The 12,413-nt window shown below is 40.2% G+C and overlaps 1 protein-coding gene across 2 annotated transcripts in view; it reads left to right on the plus strand.

Annotated features, from left to right (window-relative positions):
• The window catches only part of GALNT5 (polypeptide N-acetylgalactosaminyltransferase 5), a 60,689-nt gene that overhangs the window by 19,495 nt on the left and 28,781 nt on the right, over positions 1–12,413 (plus strand). For both annotated transcript variants that reach the window (XM_023217512.3, XM_023217513.3), the window contains 2 exons: positions 6,687–6,853; positions 8,428–8,547. In XM_023217512.3, coding sequence (XP_023073280.2) covers positions 6,687–6,853; positions 8,428–8,547 — 287 coding nt within the window. The remainder of the gene's footprint in view (positions 1–6,686; positions 6,854–8,427; positions 8,548–12,413) is intronic.

Raw genomic sequence — 12,413 nt, forward strand, 5'->3', positions numbered from 1 at the left:
TTTTTTTTTTTTTTTTTTTTTTGCTTTCCATTTGCTTGGTAGATCTTCCTCCATCCCTTTATTTTGAGCCTATGTGTGTCTCTGCACATGAGATGGGTCTCCTGAATACAGCACACTGATGGGTCTTGACTCTATCCAATTTGCCAGTCTGTGTATTTTCACTGGGGCATTTAGCCCATTTACACTTAAGGTTAATATTGTTATGTTTGAATTTGATCCTGTCATTATGATGTTAGCTGGTTATTTTGCCCATTAATTGATGCAGTTTCTTCATAGCATCAATGGTCTTTACAATTTGGCCTGCTTTGCAGTGGCTGGTATAGGTTGTTTCTTTCCATGTTGATTGCGTCCCTCAGGAGCTCTTGTAAGGCAGGCCTGGTGTTGACAAAATCTCTCAGCATTTGCTTGTCTGTAAAGGATTTCATTTCTCCTTCACTCATGAAGCTTAGTTTGGCTGTATATGAAATTCTGGGTTGAAAATTCTTTTCTTTCAGAATGTTGAATATTGGACCCCACTCTCTTCTGGCTTGTAGAGTTTCTGCCAAAAAATCTACTGTTAGTCTGATGAGTTTCCCTTTGTGGGTAACACGACCTTTCTCTCTGGCTGCCCTTAACATTTCTCCTTCATTTCAACCTTGGTCAATCTGACAATTATGTATCTTGGGGTTGCTCTTCTCAAGGAGTATCTTTGTGGTGTTATCTGTATTTTCTGAATTTGAATGTTGGCCTGCCTTGCTAGGTTAGGGACGTTCTCCTGGATAATATCTTGAAGAGTGTTTTCCAACTTGGTTCCGTTCCCCCCATCACTTTCAGGTACACCAGTCAGATGCAGATTTGGTCTTTTCACATAGTCCCATATTTCTTGTAGGATTTACTCATTTCTTTTTACTCTTTTTTCTCTAAACTTCTCTTCTCACTTCATTTCATTCATTCGATATTCAATCACTGATACTCTTTCTTCCACTTGATTGAATCGGCTATTGAAGCTTGTGCATGCATCACAAAGTTCTCTTGCCCATCAGGTTTTCAGCTCCATCAGGTCATTTAAGGTCTTCTCTACACTGTTCTAGTCAGTCATTCATCTAGCCTTTCTTCAAGGTTTTTCGCTTCCTTGTGATGGGTTTGAACATGCTCCTTTAGCTCAGTGAAGTTTGTTATTACTGACTTTCTGAAGCCTACTTCTGTCAACTTGTCCAAGTCATTCTTCATCCAGCTTTGTTCCATTGCTGGCAAGGAGCTACAATCCTTTGGAGGAGAAGAGGCACTCTGGTTTTCAGAGTTTTCAGCTTTTCTGCCCTGGTTTCTCCCCATCTTTGTGGTTTTATCTACCTTTAGTCTTTGATGTTGGTGACCTACAGATGGGGTTTTAGTGTAGATGTCCTTTTTGTTGATGTTGATGCTATTCCTTTCTGTTTGTTAGTTTTTCTTCTAACAGTCAGGTCCCTCAGCTGCAGATCTGTTGGAGTTTGCTGGAGGTCCACTCCATACCCTGTTTGACTGGGTATCAACAGTGGAGGCTACAGAACAGCAAATATTGCTGCCTGATCCTTCCTCTGGAAGCTTCATCCCAGAGGGACACCTGCCTATATGAGGTGTCTGTCAGCCCCTACTGGGAGGTGTCTCCCAGTTAGGCTATACAGGGATCAGGGACCCACTTGAGGAGGCAGTCTGTCCGTTTTCAGAGCTCAAATGTTGTGCTGGGAGAACCACTGCTCTTTTCAGAGCTGTCAGACAGGGACGTTTAAGTCTGCAGAAGTTGTCTGCTGCCTTTTGTTCACCTATGCCCTGCTCACAAAGGTGGAGTCTACAGAGGCAGTAGGCCTTGCTGAGCTGCAGTGGGCTCTGCCCAGTTTGAGCTTCCCCACTGCTTTTGTTTACCTACGCAAGCCTCAGCAATGGTGGATGTCCCTCCCCCAGCCAGGCTGCTGCCTCCCAGTTTGATCTCATACTGCTGCACTAGCAGTGAGCAAGGCTCCGTGGGTGTGGGACCCACCGAGCCAGGCACAGGAGAGAATCTCCTGGTCTGCCAGTTGCTAAGACAGTGGGAAAAGCACAGTATTTGGGCGGAAGTGTCCCATTTTTTCAGGTACAATCTGTCACAGCTTCCCTTGGCTAAGAGAGGGAAATCCCCAGACTCCTTGCACTTCCCAGGTGAGGCAATGCTCCACCCTGCTTCAGCTCACCCTCCGTGGGCTGCACCCACTGTCCAACCAGCCCCAGTGAGATGAACCAGGTACCTCAGTTGGAAATGCAGAAATCACTCGTCTTCTGTGTCAACCACTCTGGGAGCTGCAGACCGGAGCTCTTCCTACTTGGCCATCTTGGAGCAGACCTTAATTTTTTGTATTTTTTAGTAGAGATGGGGTTTCTCCATGTTGGTCAGGCTGGTCTTGAACTCCTGACCTCAAGTGATCCACCTGCCTTGGCCTCCCAAAGCGCTGGGATTACAGGCATGAGCTACCTCACCCAGCCTATTTCTTGCCTTAACTCAATAAGCCCTTGTGTCAGTCTAAAAGACATGGTTCTCCAAAACTATATTTACTTCCTAATTGTCAGAACCTGTGATTATTACCTCACCTGGAAAAAGAGTAAATATTACGTTCTGAAGCAAGAGATGTAATGAAGGATCTTGAGAGGAGACATTTACCCTGAATTACCCAGATAGGCCCCAAATGCCCTAAATCACATGTATAAACACTTTTATAAAAAAGAGAGCCAGGTAGAGGTTTCACCCAGAGAGACACAGAGGAGAAAGTGATGTGAGGACAGGGAGAGAGATTTGAGTGACATAACAAGTGAAGGACTGCCAGCAGAAACTGAAAGAGGCAAGGAACTGAATCTCCCCTACAGCTTATGGAGGGAGTGAGGCCCTATTGACATCTTGGTTTTAGAATTCTGGCCCCCAGAAATGTGACAGAATATGTTACCAAGTTTGTGGTAATTTGTCATGGTAGTCAGAAGAAACTAATATAAATTTGGTATCAGGGAGGGAGGTGCTGCTATAACAAATACCCCAAAATACAGAAGTATCATCTAAGGAATAGCCAAGTGATATGGTTTGGATGTTTGTCCCCTTCAAATCTCATGTTGAAATGTGACCTCCAGTGTTGGAGGTGAGACTTGGTGGGAAGTACTGGATCACAGAGGCAGATCTGTAATGAATGACTTAGTGCCATCCCCTTGGTGATATGTGAGTTCTCCTTCAGTTCACACAAGATTTGGTTGTTTAAAAGGGTGGGAGACCTCACCTTGCTGACTCTTGCTTGCTCTGTCACGTGACATGCCTGCTCCTGCTTTGTCTTCTGCCATGGGTAAAAGCTCCCTGAGGCTTCACCAGGAGCTGAGCACATGCCAGAGCCATGCTTCCTGTACAGCCTGCAGAACCGTGAGCCAATTAAACCTCTTTTCTTTGTAAATTAGCTAGTCTCAGGTATTTCTTTTCTTTTTTTTTTTTTTTTTTTAATAGATGGAGTCTCACTCTGTCACCCAGGCTGGAGTGCAGTGGTATGATCTCAGCTCACTACACACTACAACCTCCACCTCCAGCATTCAAACAATTCTCCCTGCCTCAGCCTCCCAAATAGCTGGGATTACAGGCACCTGCTACCGTGCCCAGCTAATTTTTGTATTTTTAGTAGAGACTGGATTTCACCATGTTGGCCACGCTGGTCTCGAACTCCTGACCTCAAGTGATCCACCTGCCTCGGCCTCCCAAATTGCTGGGATTACAGGTACCCGGCCAGGTGGATTTCTTTAGAGCAACACAAAAATGGCCTAATACACCAAGGAATTAGGTAATAGGTAGAGGCTGGAAGAATTCTGTGAAGCATCATAGAAAAAACCTAGAATGCCCTGAAGTCACTGGTGGTAGAAATATGGATATCAAGTATGCTGTTGGTGAGGGCTCAGAAGGAAGTGAGCAGCACAGTAGAGAAAGCTTCTATTGAGATTGCGCCATTGCACTCCAGCCTGGGCAATAGAGCAATACTCTGTTTCAGAAAAAAACAGAAAGAAAGCAAGCTTCTATCAGTCATCTTTGAAAATATGTATGCTATCTTGAGCAGAATGTTGGCAAAAATATGAGCATTGTAAGTACTTCTGGTACAAGCTTAGAAGGAAATACAGAGCACATGATTGAGAAATGGAGGAAAAATGATCCGTGTTACATAGTGGCAGTGAGCTTGGCTTAATTGTGTCCTTTAGTCATGTGAAAATTAGCAGAACTTGCCAATGATGAACTCGGATATTTAGCTGAGGAGAGTACCAAGCAAAATGTTGAGGATGCAGACTGTTATCTTCTTTCTGTTCAGAGTAAAAAATCCTGAATGAATAGATACATTCAGGAAGGAACTGTTAAGCAGAATTTTCAGTAATTTGTTATGGCAACCAAAGTAAACTGCTAAAGCTCTTAAGTGAAGAGAGGAATATCTTCTCATATTATTCAGAAATGCCAATGCATGGATCCTTTGTGTAGACTAATATTAGTTTAGACAGTCTGCTATTTTAAGTTAGCATTAGATACCTAATCACTACATCAAGATACTGAATCAAAATGTGTTATTTTAATTCTGTGTCACTTGAACATTTAGGACATGCCCCTATCAGCCCTCAATTTATTTTTTTAATATTAGCCTCAAATAATAAGAATAAATTAACTTTATCTTGAGCTCAAGTTCTTAAACTCACCAATCAATGATTTGTGAGTTGTTCTTTTGTTTGTTGGTTGGTTGGTTTCTTTGCATTTTGTTTTATTTGTTTGTATTTTAAGACATGGATTCTTGGGCCCTCTGCAAACCTTGTACATTGATTTTCTGGGGCTGAGGATTGGATATTTATGGTTTTCTAAGGCTTTGTCAATTATTATGATAAACAACCATTTAGGAAACCATTGATATTATGAAGCATAGCTGGATTTGTCTACCATTTCTTCAGTACTCCCTATGTGTCAGATATATATTAGATGAGCTTTACATAATATTTATATGTAATCTTACAGGTACATGTTTAATTTCAGCTTTGTAGTTGGCACATTGAGGTTCAAAGAAGTAGTAAAGCTGTTCCAAATCCGTAATTAGAAAAACTGATATTTGAGCACATATCTATTTCCAAAACCTATTCTCCTACAGAAAAACCAGCAGTAAAGTGAAAACATTATTTGTTCACATTTCCTTATATATCCTTTCTAGATGGATGATGTGGGTAAGTCATTTAACTTCCCAAGATTTAGTTTGCTCTATTTGAAGAAGTGTATAATAATATGTATTTCAAGCAGTTGTCATGAAGACCGAATTCAATTATGTACAGAATAGCACTCTGGCAACACTAGAGTGCCATGCAAATGTGATTTGCTTTACTATGGTTTTTGCTCTTACCTATTTTTTATTTATGGAATAAGTAAAGTGTAACCATGTTATTTGGCAGAAGTGCCAGCTCTCACAAAATGCTGCATCTACTGCCAGCTCCTTCTATTCTTGTGGATCTAAGGCTTCCTCAATGGTTACTTTTGGAGCCAGACTGGATCAGTGTTCATATCCCAGCTCTGCCATTTACTAACAGTAGAATCATGGACTAGTCTTTCCATGATTTTGATTATTCACCAATAAAAAGGGAAAGAGATGCTGGTAATTTGAGGTCGACATTGAAATAATATGGAATGCTTATAATGTTTATGATCATCATCGTTAATGATCACATTACTGACAGTAGCTGTGTTAGTAAGATGGCAAATACATTTTGTGAGGTTCCACTGGACACTGCCTATGAAGAGTGGCACAGGCAGGGGGTGAAAGAATGCCAGCAGTGAGGCAGTGTATTCCGCAGGACATGGGAAAAAACCCAGGCCAGTTGCAACCCACCTGAATACTAACTCCCACTGTAGCCTGGATTGCATTCCTATGCCAGCAAAATGGTTTTTCAACTGTGGCTATTCTGTAGCAGAGTATCAGCAAGGGAGCCCCAGATAGGGAAGCTAAAAAGAGTTTAATTATTTGGCACATATATATTATGCCATAAGTACATACACAAGCAGAATGGGAGAAAAGAATAGATCCCGTGGCACTTGGCAGATGACCAGTTGGAAAGGCAATCATAAACTACTTGGGAACATTAAATAAGTCAGAATGCTATCTTCTAACATATAAACTAGTAATGATAGCAGTAACTACCATTTCATAAATTCCTGTGCCAGGAACCCTGCTAGGCTTTGTATGTACATTATCACTAGGCTACAAAACTCTATTGAATAAGAACCATTTATTACCTCATTCTGCAGATGAGGAAACTGAGGCTTAGAGAAGTTAAAGAAGGCATTAATGGTTAAAGACCTGAGAAATATTGGCCATGAGATTTAAAATAGAGTCTAACTACCTGTAAAGCCCATGTCCTTTCCACCGCAGTGTGATGTCTCCATGGGACATTCTCATGTCTTGCATCTCAAGTCCTTTTATAACAACCACTGTTACAGGTAATCCTTCTGCTTTTTTATTTTGCATGTACCCCTCCTCAAGAAAAGGCACATGATAAATAATAAAATCATCATTGGTATATATAAATAGATGATTGATAGACCAGACAGATCGATGACAGGCTGTGTGTGTATATGCACACCATCACACTCTGTGACTTTTAAAACTATCTTGTGGATCTCCTTAGCACATCTCTTGTGCTCTGCTTATATTCCGACCCAGATGTACAGAGCAGCTAGTTCACAATAACCTCCCAACCACCAGTGTCATCATGTGCTTTGTGGATGAAGTGTGGTCCACTCTCCTGAGATCTGTTCACAGTGTCCTCAATCGCTCTCCTCCATACCTCATCAAGGAGATTCTGCTGGTAGATGACTTCAGCACCAAAGGTAAGAAAACTACTTGGGCTGTCTCTTGAAATGTCAAAGTTTGGTGGAAGCAAAGTTTGGTGGCAGTTTGGATGGCAAAATTACAGGATAATTTGATGAAGCATAAACATTGTACAAATGCATTGTTTTACGTGGAGCCTCAGAGACATAAGTCTAAGCATGTGTGGACATCAAAAGTCATTTGGAGCTCTGTTCAGTTAGTTGTCTCAGTTGTAACTCTCCTACCATGTTGGAACGATCTTCTAACTACGGCTCCTTGGAGATGGGTACTTTGAAGTACTGGAGTTTAGATGTCCTCTGTAATTGCATAAATCCCTTTTAATGGAATCACAATTAAAGGGAGGCCTTGCCTACTGGTAATAACTAGAGTTACAGTTGGACTTTATGGAAGGCAAAGAAATTGAGGTCTTATGGCTTCTTCCTTGAGAGCAAGGCATATGATGTGTTCAGTTAAGTGTTAAGAAGACAAATTGCCAATAGGACAAGAGAGATGAGGTAATTCCAACAAAGTTCAAAAGAAGAATCCACCTTTACGTTCATTTTTGTTTATTACAGTGAAGAATCTCACTCTTTGGGTTGTCAAATAACTTATGTATGTAGGTGGTCTGACAGCCACATTACAAATTTCCAAAATGGAACCCATTTTTCAGAAAAGTTTAGAAAATAGCAGAGACTTGGCAATGTTAATATACTTAGCGTTAAGCTAAGCCTTAGCCTTGAGCTGTGACCACAGCAACATGGGAAGTTTCTTTAGCTTCAGAGTTTCTACCATAATCACATTGAGCTCAAGAAACTGTGGGATGACAGAGAAAACTTGGCTGAAAAACATAAAATGTGGCCTTGAAAGCATAAACAAAAATAGCACCCAATTAGAAAGTAGATAAGAGTCACTTCATGAGGGGTAGGTCCAAATTCTGTGGGACCTGAAGCTTATTCAGTTTTCAGGGTCCTAAGAAAAACTTTCTTAGAAAGTTTTCTGGAAGCCATTCTGACCTAGGATAGCTGTCAATAGCTTAATTACACACAGAAGTGACTGTAAGTCACATAAACATGGCTCATAAAGCCCCCAGAAAACTGTTCCTTTAGCTGGATCCCTCCATAGCCATCTAATAAGAGAGAAAAGGTGTAATGGAAGGGGATGTCAGAGTAGGAAATGAAAGGGTCTTATTTGCACACATTGTTTACCCTCTTCCTTGGGTCATGGAAAGGGCTTTTGCAAGAGGTGGGGCTGAGAGTAGAAACATAATTGTGCAGGAGCCTGAGCTACACTTATTTTAAGGCAAATCTTCCCCCACCTTGACAAATGCTCAGAAAGGTGTTCCCGCCACTATATCACCTTGCAACAGTGAAAACAAAGATTTGGGGTTTGAAAAATCAGACAGCTTTGAATATTGAAACCAGACAGAATCCTTCCAAGAAAATGACATCAGAAAATAAAATTATGACCCAAGGAATAAAATTCAGTGATGATGGTAATGTCATAGTTTTTGGCATTTGACTTTGGGAAGGCACTTCTGATACTATCTAGACTTAGCTAATTCAAGTGTTTCTGGTTTATCTTTACTCTGATATAGAGTACCTAAAAGATAATTTGGATAAATACATGTCCCAGTTTCCAAAAGTTCGGATTCTTCATCTCAAAGAGAGACATGGCTTAATAAGGGCCAGGCTGGCAGGAGCACAGAATGCAACGGGTAAGAAGCTACTCATTTTTTGTGTGTGTTACATTTTGTTTTAATTTAAAATGTTTCTCAAACATACAGAAAATGTGAAAGACCAGCACAATGATGCCTATATATGCATCACTTAGTTCCATCAGTTTTAAAGTTTTTATAATATGTGCTCTATCATAAACACACGTAGACACCTATTGTATATACTTTTTTTTCCTGAACCTTTGAAAAAGAAGTTACAGACATCATCATACTGCACCCCTAAGGACCTCAGTAAGCATCTCTGAAGAACAGGAGCATTCTCTTAAATAAGCACAGCTTTCATAACTAAATATAATACCTACTATATGCTCTTTTCAAGTTTTATCATTGTTCCCAAAATGTTTTTGTTTTTGGATTTTTTTTGTTTTTTTGTTTTTTTGACAGAGTCTCGCTCTGACGCCCAGGCTGGAGTGCAGGCTGGAGTGCAGTGGCGCCATCTCAGCTCACTGCAAGCTCCGCCTCCCAGGTTCAGGCCATTCTCCTGCCTCAGCATCCGGAGTAGCTGGGACTACAGGCACCCGCCACCATGCCTGGCTAATTTTTTGTATTTTTAATGGAGATGGAGTTTCACCACATTAACTAGGATGGTCTTGATCTCCTGACATCGTGATCCGCCTGCCTCAGCCTCCCAAAATGCTGGGATTACAGGCCGCAAAACATTTTTTTTTAATTCAGGAACTAATTAAGTTTCATACCCTGCATTTGATAGTTTGGTCTTCTTAGTCTAGAATAGTCAACTCCTCACACTTTGCTTAAACATTTGTGTGTGTGTGTGTGTGTGTGTGTGTGTGTATTTTAAGTTCATGCCATTTGTTTGGTACAACTGACCATGTTCTGAAATTTTCGATTTCCTCTTGTTACCTGCAGGATAAATGTTTTTGGAGTGAAAATATTATATAGAATGCTACTACATAGGTGATAGAAATGGTATACATCCCATCAAGAGGTATATAATATAACATAATATCACCAGTATTGTTGATACTAACTTTGAGAAGTTAGTTAAGATGCTGACAGCTAGATCTTTACTTTGGGAGTAAGACGTAATTTGTGGAATGATACATTAACCCATGAGAATATTCTGTTTTTCTTACAATGTTTTACCCAATGGTTTTTAGTATCCATTGATGATCCTTGCTTAAATCAATGATTACACTGAGGACTGAAAAATTGCTTTTCTATAATTCATTCTTTTTTATTTAGCTGGCAATCATGTGTAAGGAAAAAAATCTCTATCTCTCCCTCTCCTGTTTTCTAACTCTTCCTCCCTTCCCCCTCAATCTCCCTCTCCCCTCCCTCTCATCCCCTCACCAATATGGATTTATGGCTTAGAAGTTAAATGTGTATTATATCACCATTATTCTTGTTGGTGCTCCAATTGTCCCAAATTTGGTCACTAGGAGCTTCTTCAAGCCTGCGCCTTTTTGACCTGACCAATCAGTATTTCAGGATTTCATAAAGTTTTAATTCTACAATCCTCACCCCTCTCTTCTCTGACCCATGTCTGTTCTTCCTAGGTTCTTTCCGCCTTCCCCAAAGGCCATATACCTTCTTTTCCTCTCCTTTATTTAGTGTGCAGGTGTTGGTGAGTGAATGAGGAGTGAGTCTATTTTATGAGTATTCTAAAAACAACATCAAACATTTGGGTTCGCGCTCATAAGTTTCTAAGGAAGGATCTGTGCCCTGTGATACTAGCTGACTTATATGCTAGGTGCCATTCTGAATACTTCATATATTAACTGATTGAATCATCACAATAACTCTATGAGATGGGTACAATCACATCCTCATTCTACATATGAGAATATAGAGGTGCAGTGAGGCTGTGCCTTATGCAAGCTCCCCCATCTAGTCAGTGGTAAATCCAAAGCTGGCACCTGAATATCCTGACTCCGGAGGCCATCCTCTTATCTACTACACCTTGAGGCCTCTAGACACTTAGTCACTACTCTGGTCCTGTACACCCTGCTTTTACAGTTCTTCACGAGCTTAAATTCAAGCATGTTCTGATGGGAAATTATCTGCTTACGTGAGTTTAATTTTCTCGTAACTGGACCCCATATTTGAAGCTCTTCTCATTTCATTGGTTTGCTAACAAATGTCTTCTCTTTGTAGAGGAAATTTTAAGTGAACAACAAATACATTCACACCAAAATTGGCATTGCAGTGACAGTTAAGATTCTTGATGAGAGACTGCATTCAGAAAAATCTAATGGCATTCCATGCTTAATTTCTTTTGGAAAGTAATTATCTATAAATGATGTACAAATAGGATACTCAAGAACTAGTTTAAGTAGGCAACTTTTGAGCTGAGGTCTGGGTGAAGACTATTCCCAAGCAAATGGAACAAGAAGTACAAATGTCCTAATGAAGAAATGAGCTTGGCATATTCAAGGTAAAGAAATAAGTTCATTTTGACTCATGGGTGCTGACCATGGGGAGAGTCATAAAAGAATCATTTGTGGGGAAAGAAAAAAGCAAGTGTCTCTAAAGTTTTGTGCATCACTTAAAGATTGTAGGCATTAGTCTCAGTATAAGGTGAAGCCATTGAAGAATGTTAAATGGGAACAAAACTGTCTGATGTACATTTTGAAAGTTCATTCTGGCCACTATGTAGATAATGGATATTAGGAAGATGAAAAAGGAAGGAGGGAGGCCAGTTAGGAGGCTATTTTAGTTGTCCAAGTACCAGGGAGATGCCAGGGTAAATGGGAGAAATGGTCAGCTTCATCATAGATTGTGCACATGGAACGAATAGGACTTGCCATCAGATAGGATGTGAAGAGAATAAGAATGAAAGCAATCAGAAACAAACCCTAGGACTGGTATCTGAACAGCTTGGTGGGTGGTAGGCTCAAAATTGGAGGAGCAGATTTGGAATTGCAGTTGAGTTTTGATTTTGTCCATATAAATTTGAGATGAAAATTAGATATTCATGTGCAGAAAGTAGAATACAGAACCAAATATGGATTACTTATTTAAAAATGTTCTCTCTGCCTGCATGGAGCACAGAGTATGCTAGTAATGGCCTCCAACACAGTCCAAACTATTAGACGACATAGGTGGTGTGTCTTAGAAGGGGTGTTATGAACTTGATTAAAGCAGTTGCAACTGCTTGCTCAAGTGTTTGCAGTAACATCCATAAAGTAATTTCTTTGAATTTAGCAAATCTGAATGTAAATTCAGATTCATTAACACCCTTGAGAATATTAGCTCAGTAACTTTCAAACCATTTTGATGATGACTTGTGTAGAAATAAATTTTTCATCACAATTCACTACATGTGTAATCACACATATAACTACAGTAGACATTTTATTAAATAACATGTGGAATAGATTCTAATATCTTCTTTTCTGTGTTATTTATTTTTTAGATCCTGGCCAATCTCAATAAATTGATTTGGTGATTGATTCACTAAGAGGATCTACAGCTCTCAGTTTGAAAAACCGCAGCTAGGTGTATCTTAATTGCTTGCCACTGCCTAGTAGAGTGATGCTTCCCAAGCTACCTGAAAAGGACTTTTTTCCCCTAATTTCCATTTTTTTATTGACCTACCCCTTTGTAAATTATAACAAATATTAATTACTCAAAAAGGAAAGTAGATATATAAAACACAAACCCATTTTTATTATATATAAAATATATACGGCTGGGTGCAGTGGCTCACACCTGTAATCCCAGCACTTTGGGAGGCTGAGGCAGGCAGATCACCTGAAGTCAGGAGTTCGAGACCAACCTACCCAACATGGCAAAACCCTGTCTCTACTAAAAATATAAAAAATTAGTCAGGAGTGGTGGTGGGTGCCTGTAATCCCAGCTACTCAGGAGGCTAAGGTGGAGAA

The sequence above is a fragment of the Piliocolobus tephrosceles genome, chromosome 11, assembly GCF_002776525.5.
Source record: "Piliocolobus tephrosceles isolate RC106 chromosome 11, ASM277652v3, whole genome shotgun sequence".
Taxonomy (NCBI): Eukaryota; Metazoa; Chordata; class Mammalia; order Primates; family Cercopithecidae; genus Piliocolobus; species Piliocolobus tephrosceles.